This window comes from Rattus norvegicus, chromosome 4, assembly GCF_036323735.1.
Source record: "Rattus norvegicus strain BN/NHsdMcwi chromosome 4, GRCr8, whole genome shotgun sequence".
In the NCBI taxonomy this organism is placed as follows: Eukaryota; Metazoa; Chordata; class Mammalia; order Rodentia; family Muridae; genus Rattus; species Rattus norvegicus.
The window spans coordinates 149953515-149976510 of record NC_086022.1 but is presented as its reverse complement, the minus strand read 5'-3'; the positions used below and the strand labels follow the sequence as shown (position 1 = coordinate 149976510).

The 22996-nt window shown below is 44.0% G+C and overlaps 1 protein-coding gene across 2 annotated transcripts in view; it reads right to left on the bottom strand.

The window, feature by feature from the left end:
• Syn2 (synapsin II) overlaps positions 1-22996 on the bottom strand; it is a 157927-nt gene that overhangs the window by 40335 nt on the left and 94596 nt on the right. For both annotated transcript variants that reach the window (NM_001034020.2, NM_019159.2), the window contains exons 2-4: positions 8322-8379; positions 7090-7181; positions 3616-3772 (exon numbers count right to left, since the gene is read on the bottom strand). In NM_001034020.2, the coding sequence (NP_001029192.2) occupies positions 3616-3772; positions 7090-7181; positions 8322-8379 (307 nt within the window). The remainder of the gene's footprint in view (positions 1-3615; positions 3773-7089; positions 7182-8321; positions 8380-22996) is intronic.

Here is a 22996-nt window from a genome sequence, read left to right as displayed (position 1 = left end):
CAGGTTCACTGCCAGACCCTTCATCAATCCTTGGAGTATCTACTTTTCCAATTCTGCAGAGGCAATGCTCTTCTCACAGGAAGCAGAGGACTTCCCCAGCCAGTCCACATCTATCCCACAATGCCAAGCACAATGATGGGCAGCAGGGGAGATCTAGCATCTTTTCTCTAGTGGGATCAGTTCAGGCTCCAAACTACTAATAGCTTGGTCAGCTACAAGGGAAAGTTGTTAGATCAAACCTGTCCTCTACCTTTCTTTCTTTTAAACAAAGTTTGGTCCCATTCTCTGTAAGGGTATTAGTGTGTGTGCCAAGCTGGAGGGTTGTTAGTGAAGCAGAACCTTCTGGTGATTTCCTCTTAACTCAACAGTAGCCTTTGGACAAGAGCCCTGTCCTTCCCAGGCTCCTTCTTTAGATATGAGCAGAGAAGGGTCAGTTCCTTCTACTCCCCACACTGCATCAGGAAGAACACCTTTTATTGTATTTCCCCCAAGCATCAGATCACCGTCTTTTTTGGTGAAGATTCTATTAAAATGCAGGGAAACATGGGCCTTTTGGGACTACAGCCTCCAGTGACGTGGGACTAGTAACCTTAGGGTTCTAAGGCTTCCTTTAACTCAGTCTCCATCGCATTATTGCTGGAAGAGACCAGGCAGATTCCACACCAGATCTCTGTTTTCCATGTGAGGGGACTATGGCTGAAGCCTCAGAGCACATGTGGTACTGAGGCCACACGGGGAGAGCGCCGAGCTTCCTTTATCCTTGCCCACCACATCTTTCATTGCCCTTCCCTTCTCATCCATGGCTTCCTCACTTGCTCTGACTGTCCAAACTGACCCTCAGCCCTTGCCTTCATTCTACAATTCCTCCCACTTCACTTGACCTTCAGACCTACCTGCCCATCTGGACCTGGCAGGATTCCTTTCCTGCCCAGGCTTCTCGGGCGCTCCAGCATCTCCAGGGAGCTGATGGCAGCTCTGCCTAAAGACCTCTGTCCTGCTGCAGCCCACACTCTGGCATGGCACCAAGATGTAGGGCCCCATCTTCCCTATGTGTGGGTGAGTTACACAGACAACCACACAGATGCCAGGAAGGCCTGCGGCAGACTCCCAGGGCCCTGGGACAGCCAAGACTAAAATGACAGCCAGTTCCCAGGCTTTAGTTGGGTCCCTGAGAGCTCACTTTACCCTCCCCACTCCATTCCCTGTCTGATTAATGTACTGGGTTTGGCATCAAACCTCTCACTCCCTGGAAACTAAGATTAAGTGGCAAGTACACAGTTACCAATTAAACAAAGGTAATATCTGATAAGGGCTATTTCCTCTACGCCAACCAAAAAAATGAGTCTGAGAGCTGGTGTGGTGCTGGCAGTGAATAGGAAGATGCTTATTTAAACCACCCATCTAATGACTCAAGAGAGAATTCATTGAAGAAACAGGGTTTCGGGTTCTATTTGAATAATGTGTTATTCCTGTCTTTCCTAGACATTAACCCAGGGCTGTCAATCTCCAAGGAACCCAGAATATAGACACATCTGGAGCAATCAAGGATGGTGACATTCTTGCTTTCTTTGGACCATTGCTTTTACTGACAGAACTGTTTCCTCTGAAAAGCCAGTACAGTTTTGGGTCCAAGGAGTCATTGCTCACAGTCTAGTGCAGGGCATCGCATGCTCTAGCCTACTGGATGCCTGTCCTCACACTGAGAGCACCTTGAGAAATTTAGGGAACATGAGCCAATGTTATCATATCAGAGGGTCACTCCACTTACTGTCATTCAATATGTCTACTTCTACTGACGAGCTGAGAACAACGTGTAAAATGTCATTTGTGTGGCAGCTGCTTAGTGAGACTATAGGAAGAACTTGGTGTGTGGCCAACAAGTCCTGTTGTTCCCATGCAAGGCCAAAGGCAATGTGCTGGGATTGTGAATGGGTGAGAATGTGACCCCTCACCAGATCCCAGAGCTCCTGAGGGATCTCTTTGTTCCTGCCTTCTCTAGCCTCTGCCACAGTTCAGGGAAAGAAGCACAGGACCATTATCTGGGAGGTCTCAGTGTCAGGGAACTATAACAAGCACACTGGCAAAGTATGGCGTATATAGTACTAATTACAGTTTGTAGTCACATGAGATAGCTTGTCACAGGGTTACATCATTAAATCACTCAGTTAAAGCTGATTCCAGAGGCATCACCCTTCGTAGCCACAAGAGAACCAAACTCTGACAGGAATTGGAGATGGGGTGGGTTAGAGCATATTTCAGGAGGAAGGTCATGTAATTGAGAAGAAATGGGCAGTTCCCAGAACAATATTTAATAGATACCTCATATGTGTTTTCAGAGATAGGCAGCACACTCAAATCACACCACCCTTTTAGCCCATTTTTGCAGAACAGTAGGATTCCAGATGTCACAGGCCACACACAGGGAAAAACTGCAAGTGAGCTCAAGAACCCAACCCCTCCTTAACCACAGCGCTCTCGGACCTTGTCCACACCTCTTCCTCCTACACTGGAAGGTCTCTCTGGCATTCAGGGAACAGGAAAGCTGCCCATTTGAGTATAAAAAAACCAACCGAAAGTCAAGAACAGTGTCGGTGGGCCTGTGTGGTTACAGAATACCCCTCCAGCTCCCAGAGTGAAGAGGTTTAAGGTTCTGAAATGTCACAATAAGCCTGGTGAACCTTGGCAATCTAGCATGTGTGAAATTTGATTTTTGAAAAACAGGACAATGAAGAGGATACGATTAGAGGAGAGCATTTCCTTCAGTGAGGCCAGCCTGGTGCAGCAGAGCTAGCCGAGGGGAGTACCCAGGCATCCCAGTCCCTCATGCCTCATTCTTTCAATACTTTCTCAGCCTAAAAGTTTCCACAGCCCTCCAAGGTTTCTAGACTGACTGTGGAGGCGGGAACCAAGCCAGTTCTTCTTCACTTCGTGTGAGAGGCAGTGCGACTTACAGAAATCCTGGCTCTGTAAGTTTGGCAAGGGACTTGATCCTTCCTGGGTCTTATTTCTCTGTACAAAGTGAAAATAATAATACCTCCCTGGTAAGCTTATCATGAAGATTAAATGAAATTACGTGGAATAACCTCAGAAGGTGGCACCACACACAAAGAGGTTTTGTGCTCCTCGTTTTCTTCTTTCTCCCATGAGGGGTTAGGACTTGACTACCTCAAAGGAAACTTCCAACTCACATGTGCTGTCTGATTCATGCGTGTGCAGAAGAACCTGACTTTGCGGTTGTTGAAGCACTGGTAGAACTGTCTCTAACACCGTTTGGAGTTGAATTTCTCTACTGGCTCTAGGCCTTCCTGATAGTTTACCCATTTTAAGAGGCAAGAGGCAGGCACTTTTACCACGGTAGCCCCTGGTCAAGGAAAGACCTACATGAAAGGTTTTCATTACGGGATCTTTGCACAGCATGGTGGAGAGGTCAAAGGTCTACTCTGCAGCAAAATTGTGCAGCCCATGACATCTGGTAATATGCTATCGTGATGGTCTGCCCCATCCAGACTCCCAGATGACAAGCCTCTCGGAGCTTCTCAGTCGGTGATAATAACTACTGGAGTGCTGGAGGCACTCTGCGGGGGTTGGGATTGGGAGTGGGGGTGGTGTGCTTACCACCCATGGCTTGTCACAGAAGTTGTAAATGGACTCCAGTGAGTTGATGCTGGGGAGGCCTGCATACTGCATGCCAATGACCAGGTGGCGGAAGTCTTCATTCTCCGCCATGCCAAATGCATGCTGTCGGATGAGCACGAAGTCTGGCCTGAAGGACCTGGTAAGAATGCAGAGTCAAGTTTCCATTAACACCTCAAGTAACACATTTTCAAAGCCTAAGACAGAGAAGAGATGCAAATGAATGCCCAGTCCATGACCCCTGTGTTATCCTTTCTGGATGGGTAATGAAGTACCAGTACACTTTCCAAAGATCTGAGGACCATATCTCTGGCTCTCTCTGGACTAAATGCTGTCTTCTTCTAGCATACAAACACTCAAAGGGGGAAAGACAGCTTTAGATCCCCACACCTTAAGTGAAAGGGATTTCTCTCTGTCCTCATAGGGTAGTATGAAAGCCTGAAGTGCCTGTGGTTCTAGAGTTGTGCTCCAGTGAGGTCCTGGAAGACCACACGACTACCAGATCTCTGGTCCTAATGTACTGTTCAACTCCTTAAAGCTGCTCCCTAAAATAGGCAATGCCCTCATCAGGCCCCAGGAGAGCAAGGAGCTAGGCTGGCTGAGGGCAGATGCCAAACTTCCCAGTGTTATCCTTCCAAAGCGGACGCTAGGGAGGGTGCAAATATTTTTTGCAGAACTGAGGTTGAGCAACGGGGCTGCAGGAAGCACTGAGAGTACGGAATGTTCCCATGCACGGGAAAGCTCTCCTGGTTTCACCTCTAGCCAGCAAAGCTCCTGCTAGCGCTGCTTCAGAGGACTAGCTTGCCTGCCTTCATGCCTAGCGTCACAGATCTTCCCAGAGAGACAGTTTGTCACAGCATCTGCCCCAAGGCTCTGCAGCTCAGCATTTGACACCATGTACAATGACCTACCTGGTCCTCTGCCCAGGCACCCATCCAACTCCACCTACAGATTCAACCCAACCCAGCTCAGAGACCGGCTCTAGTAGTGAGGGTTAGAGGCGCTCTCCTCAGCCATTCAAAAACTTACTATAACATCTGCTCGGGGCATTCTGATCTGATCAGAGGCCCCCGTACCCCTAATTAGTCCTTTCCTGTTGGACACTGAAGCCCAGCTGCATCCCTGACAGAAAATCCTAACCTTTTATCCCAGTTATGAGAATCATTCAAGTTCCCTGTTGGCACCTGCCCTGGAGTCTTGCTGCTGTTCCTTCTGTCACCACCTGCCTGTGTATGCATCTCTGTGACACACTCAACCCACGGATGGAGAAGTCTGTCTATCTGTTGTGGATCTACCTAAGTTTCCCTCACACCTGAATAAGCAACTGCTTTACCAATGTTGTTCTTCAGAGTCCAGAATGGGCAAGCCCACTTTCCTATTGCCAGGTCTCAGACAAACTCAGCCTGGTCTTTCCTGCCAGATTCTGTTGGACACTAGACTCCAGGGGTCCAGGGTCCTATGACTAATGTGAGGTAAGAATAGTGCTATTCCGAATGGCTGAGAAACACCTAAAGAAATGTTCAACATCTTTAGTCATAAGGGAAATGCAAATCAAAACAACCCTGAGATTTCACCTCACACCAGTGAGAATGGCTAAGATCAAAAACTCAGGTGACAGCAGATGCTGGCGAGGATGCGGAGAAAGAGGAACACTCCTCCATTGTTGGTGGGATTGCAGACTGGTACAACCATTCTGGAAATCAGTCTGGAGGTTCCTCAGAAAATTGGACATTGAACTGCCTGAGGATCCAGCCATACCTCTCTTGGGCATATACCCAAAAGATGCCTCAACATATAAAAGAGACACGTGCTCCACTATGTTCATCGCAGCCTTATTTATAATAGCCAGAAACTGGAAAGAACCCAGATGCCCTTCAACAGAGGAATGGATACAGAAAATGTGGTACATCTACACAATGGAATATTACTCAGCTATCAAAAACAACGAGTTTATGAAATTCGTAGGCAAATGGTTGGAACTGGAAAATATCATCCTGAGTGAGCTAACCCACTCACAGAAAGACATACATGGTATGCACTCATTGATAAGTGGCTATTAGCCCAAATGCTTGAATTACCCTAGATCCCTAGAACAAAGGAAACTCAAGACGGATGATCAAAATGTGAATGCTTCACTCCTTCTTTAAATGAGGAAAAAGAATACCCTTGGCAGGGAAGGGAGAGGCAAAGATTAAAACAGAGACTGAAGGAACACCCATTCAGAGCCTGTCCCACGTTTGGCCCATACATATACAGCCACCCAATTAGACAAGATGGATGAAGCAAAGAAGTGCAGACTGACAGGAGCCGGATGTAGATCGCTCCTGAGAGACACAGCCAGAATACAGCAAATACAGAGGCGAATGCCAGCAGCAAACCACTGAACTGAGAATAGGTCCCCCGTTGAAGGAATCAGAGAAAGAACTGGAAGAGCTTGAAGGTGCTCGAGACCCCAAAAGTACAACAATGTCAAGCAACCAGAGCTTCCAGGGACTAAGCCACTACCTAAAGACTATACATGGACTGACCCTGGACTCTGTCCCCATAGGTAGCAATGAATATCCTAGTAAGAGCACCAGTGGAAGGGGAAGCCCTGGGTCCTGCTAAGACTGAACCCCCAGTGAACTAGACTATGCGGGGAGGGTGGCAATGGGGGGAGGTTTGGGAGGGGAACACCCATAAGGAAGGGGAGGGGGGAGGGTGATGTTTGTCCGGAAACCGGGAAAGGGAATAACACTTGAAATGTATATAAGAAATACTCAAGTTAATAAAAAAAAAAAAAAGAATAGTGCTATTCACTGCTGGAACCTAGAACTTATTTCTGAAAACCTAAAGCAATCTTAAGTTTCTGGACAAATGAAACCATTTCTCCCATCTGGAATTCTCATTCCCTTCATGAAAGAACTTCCCTGCATTCATCAACACCCCAGACCAAGGTGCTCAGGACACCACCTGGTGTAGAAGTGCTCAGGACCCAATAATTTTCTTCCATCTACAACAAATACTGTCTATTTCAACAGTAGATTCTCCTGTTGGGCACATGAGTTGTTGGGAATGAGGCATGAAGAGAAGATACAGGGATGTGCATCAAAATGAGCATTCAGTGCAGGGCAGGGCTTTGCCATCAACTCCGAGTGAATCTGAACAAATCAAGCATAAATGGGAAGGTCGGGTGCTTTAAAATGTTTTCAAAAGCAACAGGACCTGGTTCTCCAGGGTTACTATTTGGAGAGAGATAAAGGCACAAACCACCCTGACTTGAGGGTAGGTAGCAGTCCTAACATCAGTTACCTCTGAGTGAACCGGTGAAACTTAAGGTTGCTTTCTCTAAAGCTGGACTAAGAGCTGCCTTCTCTAGCACGTCCATGTAATACTTGATGCAACCATCTCAAGCTGACTTGAAGCCACCACATCAAGTGGAGGGGACAGCAACCCCAAGAACAGAAAGGCCCGTACCTGACAACCTTTGTGCCATTCCGGAGTACCTGCATGTCCACGGCGTAGGTTCCATCCGCATGGGCCACCAGGTTAAGCTCTGAAAATTCTGCCTGGAGAGTAAGAGTACACAGTGAGTCTCAGTCCCGTACACAGCAGCAGCCATAGACCACACATCTATTTAGTTTCTATCTTTCTCACATCCATTAGATTTCACCCAGTACTCAAGGAAACCCTTTGAGTTGGTGCTAGAGAGAACTCTCCTATCTATCAAAGGAGAAAACTGCCTAAGTCACATGACTTTTCTGAACAAACAAAAACCTCTCACTGTGTCTTCTGATTCCCAGCTCAGCTTCCCCTGAACCTCTCTACAGAGACAGAATGTGACCAGGACCAGTATCTCCTTTCTTAGTCTCTACTTGAAGCACTGGATTCTGGGTTAGGCTACTAGATTTCTGTCTCCCTGTCCCTGACAGCATGTCAACTGAGGTACTTGCCCTGCCTGGGTTTCCGTTTCTTCAGTCTATAACACAGGTAGTTTTTTTTAAATCAATCCAGAATATCTAACAAGTTGTTTTAAGAATGGAATATAGATTGGGCATGGTAGTGTACCCCTTTAATCCTTGCTTTCTGGAGACAGCGGTAGGCTGATCTCTCTAAGTCTAAATCAAGTTCCAGAACAGCCCGGGCCACTTAGTGAGATAATGTTGCAAAAATCAACAAATAGCAATAGCAATAGGTAGGAAAGTATCCTATTATTCTGTAAATTCTAACACAGAGAAAAGAAATAACTTCTGTTATTACATAGAAAATATATTTAAACAGCACATCTCCTCCTTACAAAGGACCTAATTTTCTATTACATGGAACAAGAGGCAGAGGAAGGTAAACAAACAGCCTTTCAAAATCCTTATAAAAACAAGGGAATGTTCTATCTGAAGTGCAGCCTCAGGGTCAGAGTAGGCAGAGCCTAAGACATATGCTTGCCCAGAATCACACTGCCATCAACAGCATGGGGGTAAGGTCAGTGGCCTAGGAAGACACTCCTCCAATGCTTCCTCAGCTTGGGAAACCTGCCTTGCAAGAGACCATTGAGAATCACATTGTTTGCTCTGAACCAACAGCTGAACCGTTAAAATTCAAAAGCCCTATGACAGGAGATGCGCATTCAAGAACCCACTGGGGGACATTGGACAGTAAGAGATGGCTCACTCTGGGATGATGGAGGGCATGTGAGGCTTCTTGCTGATTACCTGTTCTACTTTGATGTCATAATCTCCAAGGATTTTTTTGCCCCGAAAGCACTTGGCCCTAGAGAAAGGGAGAAGGGCACACTGATTAGTTTTGTTCATGCGTGTGAACTCAGATATGTAATCTCCTCAATAAGAGGACTATAGCAAATGGATCCCAGACTGAGAGTCAGGAGACCTGGGTTCTGGCTCTGGATTCTATTGATTGCCATAAAGTCCCAAGCAAGCCACTTCATTCCCTTTAGCACCACCTGCAAAATTATCCACAGTATCCTTTTACTTTCAACTGTTTTGTCATTTTATGATCTAATCTCCTGTATTACACACACACACACACACACACACACACACAGAGAGACAGAGAGACAGAGAGACAGAGACGGAGAGAGAGAGAAGAGGAGAGAGAATGTGTGTGTGTGTGTGTGTGTGTGTGTGTGTCTAGAAATAGGAATTTCCTCTATATTGTTCTTGGTAAAGACTAGGTCAATCTTACACACCTCTGATGTGTCCTTGTCTAACCCCATGTTTCACTCTACATGTAACTGTCATCAATTTGTAGACTTTTAGGATTTAAAGAAATCCCTATGGACAGGGTTGTGTTAGGTTGAGTTGTTAGATGAGGGGGGTCTGTGGAGATCCCTAAACAACCAGGTTGATGCTAGGACAGATGGTTACTCTCTGCAAACCAACAATGAGGTCCCATTGCAAAGGACAACATCTACAGAGCTCATTGAACATAGAAAGGTTAAGCATGGAGCCTTCACCCCTAGTTCTAGACTCTTTGGTGGTGACAGAAAGAGAAACATGGACACCAACTGGACCATAAACTTGAACTACAATGTGTCCTGCCTGTGAGATGTGTTTGAGCAATCATGACACTGAGCTTGTGGGAGTGGCCAACCAATGTCTAATTTAACTTAAGGCCGCTTCATGAGAGAAAGCACATGTCCAACACTGCTTGGATGGCCAAGAACCAAAGACCGGATATGCCAGAGACCTAGGGAAGAGACAAATATAATGTATCTTTAAAAACAATCAATGAAATGACTCCTACTGGTATTCAGGTATACTCATACATCAGTATCTCTTCTGGTCATCATCAGAGACCTTCCTCAAGCAGTAGATAGGAATAGATACAGAGACCCATAGCCAAACTTGAGGAGAAAGAGTCGAAATTAGAGATCTCCTTTGGGTTCCTACCCTTGGAGCTTAAGGAATCCCTCAGAAGAGGGGAGGAAAGGTTATAGGAGTCGGTGGGAATGGAGGACACCAGGAGAATATGGGTCACTGAATCAACTAAGCAGGGTTCATGGGGGGGTTCACGAGTCTGAAGTGGCAAGCACAGGCCTGCACGGGTCTGTACTGGATCTTCTGTATATGCTTTTGATATTAGCTTGGTGTTTTTGTGGGACTCCTAACTGTGAGAGTGGGTGTGTCTCTGACTCTTTTGCCTGCTCTTAAGACTCTTTTCCTCCTGTTTAGTTGCCTTTCCAGCTTCAGTGTAAGAATTTTTGCTTTGCCCTATTGTTGGAGGCCTGCTCTTTTGTGATGGGAAATGGAAGAGAGGGAGATCTGGGACAGAGCTGGGAGGAGTGGAAGGAGGAGAAACTGTGCTTGGGATGTGATGTATGAGAGAAGAAATCTATTTTTTAAAAAAGAAGATGGGATCAAAATAGAAAGAATGAGAGAGAGAGAGAGAGAGAGAGAGAGAGAGAGAGAGAGAGATTGCTATTAACTCTTGATTTCTTCATACACATACCAGAAGAGCTGACAACCAAGGAAAGCAACTGCAACCGAGCATATACAGCCTGTATCACAGACATTGGGGAAAACAAGTGATGCTAAGTTATGCAGCCCAGTGTCCTCCCAATCTGCCAGGGTTGAGAGGAGCTTCATCCTATGCATTAATGGCCTGCATCGGGCCTGTATGAGGAGACCACATTCTTGCAGTTGTATTCCTTCCTGCCTGCCTCTAAGCTTCCTTCTCTCTGTAGGATTTTTCTTCTCTGCTATTTAGGCTTTGTTTTCTGTTTGTAAAGAAGGGCCTGAGTACCTGCACCTAGTAGGCTAAATCATGCCTGCTTCTCCCCCTGTGTTCTACATTTCCAACTAGCTTGTTTCAGTGGAGGTTTTCCAAATCTCTTCTCAAAATAAAGGAGTATGCCAATATTTTATTTCACATTGTGTTCTATGAGCTGTATGCTAGTTGCTTGTAAGAATAATTGATCCTCATAATGACTGACCAAACAGGAAGACAATTCTTTGAAACAACAATAAGGAAAAAAAAGAATCAAAATTCAAAGGAAGAAAATGACATTTCCAAGGTCATTGGCAAGTTAGTGGCACAGTCACACGGGACCCTGAGTGCGGCGCCCCTATGCCACACAGCACTATCTTCCTCTGTTGTGTTTTCCCCACTGTCCCACACCATGGAAAATGACTTATCACATGTGCTGCAGCATTTCCCCCCCCCCCATTTTTTCTTCTACTCAGAAGAAACTTAATGATGCTATAAGTACTCGTCCCACCACAAATACTTCCTTTCCTGATTCCTGTCAACTTACTCAGGATGAGGCCAGGCTATTTCCTTTGCTCTATGGATTCTGGAACAGACCGTTCTAGGAAGTTGTCATTTGTGCTATCCAAGTCCCTGGCCACCCTGAAATTGCTCCTCTGAGGCACTGGGCCATCCTGGAGATGGATCACTAAGTCCAACCCCCCACCTCTGCCCTAATTCCTTCCTAAGTTTCACATCCGCTTGCATCCAGGACCCTGAGCAACATTCACAGTCCAGCATGCCCTGTAGCACATGCCACTCTCTTGACAGTTTTGTCTATGCATGACACTGTCACTGATCTGCTTACGAGTAGACTCAGTCACTTTGCTTATGACTATAGCAAGGACAAACTAAAATAAAGGACCAACAAAATGGCTTCTCTTTGGTTGTATGCCTGCACTGCTATCACAAATGCTCTCTTGATGTTTCTTCTTACCTTTGTGTCTCAAATAGCTTTTCTGTAAGATTAGCCTCGGAGACTTTATCAATAACTCTTCATTCTGTGTGCAGATTAGCATTTTCAAAGTATGTTCTTCGACATACTAGTTTCTCACAACACTGTGAAGGAGTCAAGAGAGAGAATGCTTCCTGTCCATTGAACTGCTGGGGAAACGGAAACCCCAAAACAGTTCAACAGAATGCCGACTCACAGAAAACATTGTGAGTTAAGCTGAGAACTGAGAGTTTGCATCTAGATGCTACATGCTGCCAAGTTTTCTAACTTGCTCATTTATTTTGTGGGTTTCGAACAGTGATACTGGGGGATATTTATAGCTCTTGGCTAGGTTTATCTGCCACTTCCTGCACCTGCCCATTGACCAAATTGGCTAATGGAACTGTTTTCATGCCTTTCCTCCATTCCAACCTCGTAAGCTATCCTAATGCCTTTTCCTTAAGGTAATTTGTCCTGTTGGAAATCTTAGTGTGTGTTTCATGGTCCAGGGTCACTGATTGTTCCTGGCTAAGCCACAGTGTTATTGTCATAAAAGAGCCAAGATGGCAACAGACAAGGCACAGATCCCTCTAGAGGGTGAACACATTCTTGAAGCAACTGGCACTAGGACATTCTGATTGGTGTTCTAGAAAAAACTTCATGTAATAAGTGCCATGACTTGCTAGCAAATGACAAAAACACCTCCTGAGCTTAAGGGGGCACTACAAGCAGGATGCAGTGTGCTATGATCCAGGGACAGATGCTCTGCAGCCTCGGTCTGGGGTGTGAGTGCTGGCTGAATCCTTTCCTGGCTGTGTGACCTGTGGATTCTACCTTTAAACAAATAACAACAAAGTTGTTTATGTTGATAAATTAGTCAATCTATATTCAAAACAACATAAAAGGGTAAAAATGTAAACAGTCCATTTCTCCATTCATGTCTTAACACATACAATTCCATTATCACTGGCCAGCACGCCTTCCCAGTGGGGTGGGGGTGTAAACATGACTGTGTGCTCCAAGCACACACACATATGTCATCTTGGAACTACAAAACCTTTTTCAGGCCTTAATTTTCAATCCAGAGTGTGTCTCGGTGATAGGCTTTGTGACACACAGCAGTGGGAACCCTGTAACAGCTGCATGAAATGCTCTCTCTGCATGGTGACTTAATGGGTGTTTCCTGTGAGTAGATCTCCATATTCTCAGCCCTGCTTCACTGGTGCTATGGCTTACGTTTTAATAAGTAGACATGAGAAATAATTTTTGTAGAGTTTCTGATGCGATAAATAGGCACAGCTTCTTACGGAATTATCAAATCTCTTCCCACCCAAGGAAAAGCATATATCACACATCTTCCTGCCTGGAAGTTTAGGAAGTGTATGTCACCTGCCTTGGTTTTCCCATACTGTCCCTTACATAAGATGGCAACAGAGTAAGCACTTAGCATGGATTTTTCTCCAGATTTGTACCCTTGTGCTCAATCCTAAACAGAACCCTTGCAGCACAAACTAAAAATATCTGTGGAGCCTGTGTTGTCAATTTCCCCCCATTGTAACATTTTCTTAATAAGCCTAGCAGCTGAGGATGGGAGTTTAACAGAGTGCAGCTTCCTTAATGGACCGGGTAATAAACCATCTCCCCTTATTACTAAAATGAGCAGGGGCATCGAGACATAACTCTTGTTATTCAAGGAAGAGAGTATCTTTAGTGGTGCATGATGGGGGAGGGAGGACATGGCTTGAGCCCAAAAGTTTGAGATCAACCTGGGCAACATATTAAGACTTTATCTCAAAACAAAAGAAAACAAAACAAATGTGGGTGGGGTAGCTAATGGCAAATTTAATAATTAGCAGTAAAGGCTTGCTAAGAACCAAACACTAAATGCTTTATGTAATTTATCATATTTGATAATATCTGGGGTGCAGATGCTATGAAGAGTATTATGTGTATGGAAGTGAGACAAGAGATGGTTATAGGTGTGTGTGTGTGTGTGTGTGTGAATATGGTCAGAACATATATATACATGTGTGAAAGTTTCATACTATAACCCATTATAAGTTTCTAAAAAGGAATGGAGCCTGATGGAAGTGTTCCAGAAGCCCTGAAATCCTATGGGAATGTGAATTTACAGTTAGAAAACACAGCAAATGTTTATGTTAATGTAATCAATGTGATTTCCTCACCTTCTGGACTATTACCATATGCATTGTCTGCTCATGACACTTGGCTCAATGCAGGATCATCTAATGCCACTTTCAAAGGCAGTTGTCTAATAGTTGGATGCCTGCCCTGTGTGCGCACTATCACTTCAGACCATTTCTTGTATAAATCCTGGACTTCCCAGAATCTTTTAGATTTAAAATATTTACTCTGTTCTGCTGTGTGACTGCATGTTCTGAACTTAGGCCTGTACAATTACAGTCACCGCCGTCTTAAATTTCCAAATCTTCACCCATCTCTCACTTAGCAGGCTCACAGTCAGGAACTGCCTACCCACTGAAGATGTTGGGAGGTCTGGTTTGTGGATGGCTGACATAGAAAACCAAAAGCCATTGTTACAGTAAAGGACCCAGTCTGTCTCTGCAGGCCTACATGTCTCTTCTCACATGCCAGTGCTAGGCTGTCATATTCTCTTGTCCCTACCCATCCACACAAGAAAACATGCTTTTAAACTCTATCTATAGGGGCCAATAACTGGCCTAATCTAAATCCTCCCCAAGACGACTGACATTTGCATAAGGACCAAATTTCAAACTGAGAAGAACTGCTAACGCGGCATCAGTAGGCTCCAGAAGGCTCACAGAAAATCTCCTGGAGCTTTGGAAATAGCCAAGGACTTAATAGATGCCTAGCACTTGTCTAGACAATTATCTCTAACAAAGTGCTTGTCTTTGCCTCTCAGTGACTTGTTCTTTTGACCAAGCAGTGCACGCTTTAAAAAGAATTTGAGAAACTGGAAATACAGGATTCTGTTTACACACACACACACACACACACACACACACACACACACACACACACACACACACACACACACACACGAGGGAGGCGGGTAGTTGGGGGAGAAAGGTAAAAATCCAGTCTGCAGGCCTGATCTGCTGTTTGAGTTTGTGAGTTCCTGCTGCCACCTACTGGAGAGTTGTGCGTTGCACTTTCTGCTTACTGCTTGGTGGCCCCTACAATCACTCTCCACATCCCGTTCCTCCTGGTTGGGGTGGGCATGAAAGCTGGAGGGCGGGCACAGCTCCTACTAGACATGGTCAAGGCCCTGGGTTCAGTCCTGAGCACAACAAAAGAGTGGCATTGGGATTTTGTTGTTTGTTTTAAATATTTCTTCTTTTCTTTAATTTTATTTACATGTTCACAGCCTGCATGAGTAGGTCAGAGGTCAACCAGCTGAGTCAGTTTGTCCTTCTACCTTGGATTTCTGAGGACCTGACTTGTTTTTAATAGCAAACACCTTTACCCACTGAGCCACTAATTAATTGTTTCTTCTAAAACACGCACATCTGCAGAGAGCTTTCTCTAGAGAAATAACACTTTGTGCCATGCCCCCCAAAAACAGGCATGGGGGTGCTGTGGCATGCCAGTAAATTCAGCAAGAATTTGCTGAGTAAACAGTGGTAAGTGTGGGTGGGAGTGGTGGGGTATTAGCAGTTGCTGGGTAGACAAAAACGTCTACAGAAGACCAATATCAATGAGTGATTGCTAAGGTTTCTTACACGTCCTGAGATTTACAACTAACAATTATCTTTCCACTCTTCGGTCTTCTCTATAAATATTTAAAATTTAAAGCACACAATGACAACTACATAAAAACAAAAGATTAGTATAGCTCAGAAGGTTGTCTCAACCTTCCAGGCACATAAGTTTCCTTTCACAGGTTAATGAGGACACAAAACCAACCATACAAGATGGTGGTGCAGGAAATCAGCCACAGAAGCACAAACAGGCACCATGGAAATTCAAATGGTAGACCTAAGGAGGACAAACACTGGAATGTGAAGGCAAGGGCTTGAGGAAGGCTCCAGATACTGCAGGTATACAGCTCACTATGGCTTAGCAGAGAAATGGGTTCAGGCTGAATATGTGAGACTTAAGGACCAGCTAAGGCCACACACACACACACACACACACACACACACACACACACACACACACACACTTGCACACAGCATACACAGCATCTAAGGAAACTAGAAAGAAAGTTGAACCCCCAGGAGCTGTGGCAGTTGTGAACAGCCTGCTGGGAACTGAAGATCCACCCTCTGCAAGAGTAACAAGCGCTTGTAGCTACTGAACCATCTCTCCAACCCCTAATAAAATGTATTATTTTCTTTAACTGTAGAAAATGTTTGCCTCAAAACTCAGCACTATTTTGTCAGGCCTTCACATATTTGTTCTTGGGACTGTGGTTTAAGGTTGTTTGTTTATTTGCTTTAGACAGTGTCTGAGATAGCTCAGGCTGGCCTTGAACTCTTGATCTTCCTGCCTCCACGGGGTGCTGGGATTAACAGTGTGTACCACCACACTTGGCTTTGGTTGAATACTTCAAAGAGAATCCCAGAACTCATTTGTCCTTCCCATTCTTCAACATGACCTGTAGCTGGTAGATGATTTAATTTTATTGTAGCATAATATATACCTAAATTTTTCATGTTACCCATACAATTACTCACATGATGTATACTCTTTGTGCTGTGTGCTTTTTCTGTCCTGAAAACCTGGAATCTTCTCTCTCTCCTTTTCTTCCCCATGACTCTCTACTCTAGGATAGTGGCAGAGGTCAACCAGGTTGTCGTCTCATGAACAAAGTGAATAATTCTATTAATATCTTTACTGAGTCTATGTTCAAGCTTTCCCAACTGCTTTAAAAAACACTCTCCAAGATTTTAAGTAGTAAGGTGACATAGTCAGGTGAGGCCAAGGTCCAAGAGACCGTGTTGAGACTGAAGGAAAGGAAGCAGGGATGGGGCTTCAGGGAGCCTGTGCTGCATCGGACCTCAGAGGGTGCTGCTCTGCTGACACCCAGTTACTGCACAGCACTCACCTGATAACTCAGTCACTTGTTTGAGCCTGGGAACTCGAGAGACTACCTGGGATACGACACTGGCACTGGAAAAACAGGACTTAATGAAAGAAGGGGACACAGAATTCTACTGCAAGTGTCCTGGAACAGAGATCATTAGATGAGATAAGGTTGAACCTTATGTCAGTGAAGAGATTATTAACTCAAATTTGGATTTGGATAGAATGAATTTCTTTCAGTACATGGGGAAGTGCCTGTTGTGGACATTTGATTTAGGACTAAGAAATTAAGAACAGGAAGACACTGGCACTGGCCTTGGTGGATGAAATGTTCAGGGGTTGGTTTTGTATCATTAATTCTGTGATTGAGTCATTGGATCAAACACGGCAAGGAAGGCATTGTTTAGATAGAGCGAGTGGACTGACAGCTTAGTCAACATCCTCATAAATGATTTGGAAGAGTGCATGGGGAAACTGCCAAGTTCGCAGATGGCATTCAGCATTTTCAGAGATTAAAATGCCAAGCTGATTAGGGGAACGAAGATGTGCACGTGGGCAGAAAAGTGGCAGAGGAGTTTTAATGTGACTAAGTGTAAGAAAACACATTTGGGGGGGAATAAGTCTCAGAACATTATTAACCATTGTTCAACCACAACCTCATAAAGTAGCCAGAATGGCAGAAAATTATTCCCTCAAGATAATTCTGAGAGGTGTCATAGCAATAACAAAAGGACTGAGAGAACTTTTAAAAATGTTATCAGCAGCAAGGGTATTGGGAAGTCAGCACGGAGGGCTTCTCAGTGCTCTACTCGGTCTTGCCAAGCTGCAGTATTCAGTGATACAGTGTACTGGGTCTTGTGTTCTACACCAACAACACTATGAACAGAAAAATTATGCAGAGAAAAACAGAACCCAGTGCAATAGCTACAGTTTTCAGGAAACTACAGTAATGATCCTTCTTCAAACTGAAGACATGAGTGTGGGGGAAGAAGAAAGACTGGATGGTTAGATGTCACTCACCCTAACCTAAATTCATCCCTACAATATTTAGTGCCTCCTATGGCAAAGCCACCCCAATGTTACTGATTTTTCTAGGGAAATGAGTCTGAAACGAATCTACTGGCTTACTTAAAATTATTAGTTAGTGGGTGTCACAAGTTAACAAAATCGAATGCTCTTCTGATGATTCTGTTTAGATGCTGGACATCTCTGTCTGACAGGCTGTGTGCTACACATTTTTTTTTTAATTTCCAATGCCTGTTCTACTGCTTGGCATAAAGCAGACACTCAGGAAATGTTTACAAGGTTATTGAATTGGCTTCAGATCAACATCTGGATATTAATACCAGAGAGGGCAACCAGCCTCAACCTGATAGAGTCCTGAGCTTAAAGGCCACTGAGGATTTGCACTTAGTCCTTTTTTCCTCAGTTTATTAAATTCCTCCAAGTAATTCTCAGGAGGTCTTCAGCTAGCAGACGAGACCCCTAACATCAATCCCAAAGCTCTCAAAATAATGAATTCCCTAGTAGGCACCCAGTTGTGACTTCAGTTGGGAACAAATCAAGTTTTCTTGAGCAGATTTTCTGAAGACATCTATTTTGGGGAGTAATTAAATGATGCAGCATTACGAGATAACAAGGTTATCAAAATTAGGGGGAAAAATCTGTAACTCGGGAGAACACATGACGGGAAGATTGGATGCATTTGTTTGTAATTACAGTGGAGCTACAGAACAGTGCTTTGCCGTCATGGACAGATTCTCTTTCCATGACTGGCTTATACAATTATGCCAGTCATTTTCAAAAGATAGGGATGTATTTAATGTAAGATAAACGGGGCCCCTGACATTGAGAAACTCCAGGTTTGTCTCCCATGGAAGGTTACAAATCATACCAACAGTCACTGCCACTGTAGGCCACAGGTCTGTCCTTCAACAGCAACCTAGACACAAAGAAGTACCCTCCCCATGACACACTGCCACTCTATTTCAAACTCATGCCTGGCTGCGTGAATTAGGAGAAGGCACCCTTTTCTTTGGGTTCTGGTACAGAACACACTTCTGTCCTGGGGCGCTTGGCTTGGAGAGCTGAGGAGGCGGCTGTCCGGTCACCATTTGTACCATGAAAAGCCTGCTAAGCATACTACTGCCTACATCTAGTTATTTGCCTATCACTTCCCAGTTACCACCACTGTACCCCTGTCCTCTGCAAAGTCACGCTGTCATCATCCTTTAGGGTCCCTATCTCCTCTTCCTACAGTAATTTCTTTTTTTCTTTAAGCCTAATATGAAGACCCGGAGATATGGCCTGGAGGCTAAGAGAACAGGCTGATCTTAGTTCCCCAATACCCATGGCTGCTCACAACCATCTGTAATTCCAGTTCCAGGAGATCCAGCACCTTTTTCTGACCTCTTCTGACACTGCAGGCTCATGGGGCATAGACATACATGCAGGCCAAACACCCATACACATAAAATAATTTTTTATTTAAAGAAAACCTAATCTGAAACCCATCAACTTGTCATTTTAAGCAGACATGAACTAGTGTCACTAGCTAAATTTCCACATATATCTTCAGTGACAATTTTGGAATTTTGGTTTCTTCAAAAACACAGAAATATTATAAGGATGTGTTTTCATTTTAATCCCAGGTGTGGGGATAGGGGGATACTTCAGATTGTCCTCAGTAGTGGACCACAATTTGCCTTGCCTAGCAGAAGTGTGATTTTGCCAGCTGCAAACAGTTCCCGTGACTGTGTGACATTTGAGATTCTGGGAACTTTCCAGAGGGTGTATGAATGCTGGAGCCCCGAGAGGCGTGGTTGTTGTTCTCAGGTTGTTAGTAGCCATGCTCAAAGAAACTGTAGGAAAGAAAGGAGATCGTGGATCTCTCCCCCCTCTATCCTCCTTTCTCTCCTGTCTAGTGATAGGGGGTGAAACTGGGGATTGGGGGGATAAAGGGTGGGGGAAAGAAGAACCCACAAAGTACAAAGACAGGCTATGTCTCTCCTCCTTCCCACTGTACCATGTACCTCATGAGGGTATGTGCTCCTTGAAGAGCTTACATGTTCTACTGTTCAACAGCTCACCTTACTCCCTTCTACTTTATGTGACTCACACCTATGACAGATAATTTCATGTGTCAACTTGAGTAGGGTACTAGGTGCCCAGTTATTTATTTAAACAGCATTTCTAACATGTGAAAGTATTTTAAAATCAGATTAACATTTGAATCAGTGGACTCAGTAAAGCATACTGTCTTCCCAATGTGGCTGGCCTTGTCTAAAGCATGAACTAACTATTCTCCCTCCCTCTCTTTCTTCCTCCCTCCCTCTCCCCTCTCCCCCTCCCTTCCCCATCCCCTCTCTCTCTGCCTGTGTGTCTGTTAGACTGCCACCAAATTGCTTCTAAACACAGGCTGAAACTTCTACTATTGGCTCACTAGTGTCTCCAGTTTGCCAACTGAAAATCTGAGAACTTTTTAATCTCCATACCTATGTGAGCCAATTCTGTTTCCCACTCTGTGTGTGTGTGTGTGTGTGTGTGTGTGTGTGTGTGAGAGAGAGAGAGAGAGAGAGAGAGAGAGAGACAGAGAGACAGAGAGACAGAGAGACAGAGAGACAGAGACAGAGACAGAGAAGACAGAGACAGAGACAAAGAACATTATAGCAAGAACACTGCTGACATGGGAATTGCTATATTTATCTTATGCACAGCTCAAACAAATGCAAAAAATAAGCATTTACAATGAACACTTACTCTAACAGATGACAGGGCTGAATTCTGTCTTAAATGTTTATTGTTTGATTGTTCATTTCTTTCACTTTTGGGAGGTAGGGACAGGGCTAGTTGGTTCTTTGGAACAAACTTAGGGCCTTGTATGTGCTGAGCTGGCACTCCACCATGAGGTACATCCCCAGCCCTTAATGTACTATTTCAGGTATACATCAACACAGCAGTTAATGAAAGGCTTGCATATTTTATTCTCATTATAACAAGAACACAATCTCTCATCTTTCTAAGAGAAAATTCTGCCTAGGGGCTTTTTACTTATTATTTATGAGGAACAGGCTCTCAGAAAGGAAATGTTTGACTACTTCAAGATCTAACAATAGATCCAAGTCTAATAGCACACACTGTCATCCCAGCACTCAGGAGGCAGAGGCCAGAAATCACAAATCTGAAGACAGTGGGAACAAGAATCTGTCTCAAAACAACAACAACAACAACACAATCAAAAAGGCACAATGTTGCTCATTCTACCTACCCGGCCTTAGAGGGGAAAAAATTCTAACCATGTTCCTTTCCACGCCTCTTTTATAGTAAGATGGTAATTCTCCCCAAAACCAGATACTAAAGTTGAACAGAGATCATGATTTCTGTTAAGAGTGCTTGTGAAACAAGGTCTGGAAAAGGCCTAGCACTGCAGAGTGCAGCGAAGCTGGTTCTGTCGCTCCGAGGATGTGCTAGTTCTTGGGCTGCTGAATCACCAGGAAGGACATGATTCACAGAGCAAACTGCAAAGACTCAGGGCGCTCTTCCCATGCTCTACTCCCATTAGCAGAGGAGGCTCGAGCCTCCTTTCTCAGGCCAAGTGTAAGCTGTGGTGGCTGGCATTGTCAGCCCACTCACTAGCATAGCGCAGCAGAAACATTTTCATATCTCAAGGCAATAATGCTTTGGATTTCCAAATCCCAGCGCAGGTGGCACATTCCATTCCACAATTTTCCAGCTGGCACCACTTCAGGGGGAGATGCAGTAATAACAACTGATTCTGGCATGCTGGAAGGAGACCTGGCACTGTCCTGCAAGTCACATGCCATAGTGTCCCAGATGCACCTGAGTATAGCAACAGGAAAGGGAGACCATCTTTAGGTGCCCTCTTTTCATCTTCATGGGTGAAGAAACTGAAACTTAGAGGAGAAAAGTGGCCAAGATCACACCACGGGAATCTTGTGGGAATGCTGGTATAATAGGAAATTCAAGCCAGGTACTAATCTGTCTCTCTTCTTTGTCAATGTGTCCTTACTTCTAGCCACTGTTAATGATTCGAAATAATCCTCACACTCAACAAGTCCTGAAAAGTAGTAGTTTTAAGGCCCAACCCAATCCTGAAGACAAAGTCCCTTTTGGACTTCAAACATATTTATTTGAAGAGGATTATTTAGTATCGTCATAGTGAAACATATTCTATGAACCCTTTAAATATGATAAATCTCATTCATTTACTCATTCAACAAAGATCTATTAGATCTCTGAACAAACTCTGTTAGTTCAAGGCTGGCCTGGTCTATGAAATGAAACTGTGTCTAAAATAAATAAACAACTAAACAAATCCAACAATAATATCAACAAATTGAACTTTTAAAGGGCATCCACTAAAAAGCCTCAGAACGTACTAGTAATTTTCTAAGATATTCACATTTATGCTAGTTTCCATTTATTTGATATATTAAAAATAATTGAGCATAACAATGTTCATTGATATTTTAACACACATTTCCAAGTAAGCATGACTTCTGAAAGAGCCTATCCCTTTAAAAGGCTTACCTATGCATGCTAGTAGAGACAGCCAGCCCCATTAGGCACAGTCTGATACCTTTCTAACAAGCAACTTTTATAACTGTTAATCCTCTTTTTGATTACAGTGGTTTACAAAAGAAAAACATCACAAACTTTAAGTTTTCATTAGGGTATATTAATTGAACAAAAGCAGTTGGTTCGTTTTAGCATTTTCATGCTTGTATATAATGCACTTGGATCATGTCCCTTCCCCCCCCCCATCCATTGCTATCCCATGTGTCCATTCTCTGCTCATGCTGGACACCTGTTCCTTTTCACAATGATCCCCTTCTACTATATATAGTAGGTAGACAGATAGACAGATTTTGTATATGAGAGAACACAGAATATTTTTTCTACGTCTGGTTTATCTTGTCCAATATGAACTTTGTTTCATTTATTTTCCTGCAAATTGCACACTTATGTTCTTCTTTATGGCTGAATAAAGCCCCATTGTGTGTGTGTGTGTGTGTGTGTGTATGTATGTGTGTGTGTGTGTGTGTGTGTGTGTATCTCACATTTTCTTTATCCACTGATGAACATCTAGATTCACCAATAACCAAGAGACTTCTTTCTGCAGACTAGACCTATAAAGCAAATTTGGGTGATGGTGATGTAGAAATCCTGACAGTGTTCTCATAACGAAAGATACCTTCTAGGGAAGTATTTATTCTCTAGGTTCTGGATTCTATTCTTTTGACGTTTTCCTAAAACATATATGAAGTTAAAAGTAGGTTTGTTCTCTGTACCATCGACCTCACATGTGGCCAACTTCACTTGAAGGCCTCAATGACTTACCTCTAATGTTCCCCTGTAGGAAACTTAGAACCAGGTCATCAAATCTACTTTAGTACAATATTAAAGGAAAGAGCCCTCAGTGGGACATATGGGGCTAAGGGTTGTTCTCTTTCACTGTCGACTGAGCTGAAATTTTCCATCATGAAACCTGCTGTTTGATTCTGGGCCTATTACATAAGACTCCCCGGCCTTTCTCTTATCCACGCCCACCATTTGGGAATAGTAAACAGGCTCATTGAGACATCACTTCTTTAGGGCTATGTTCTTTTCTCAAACGTTCCTTATAGAGTTTGGGTT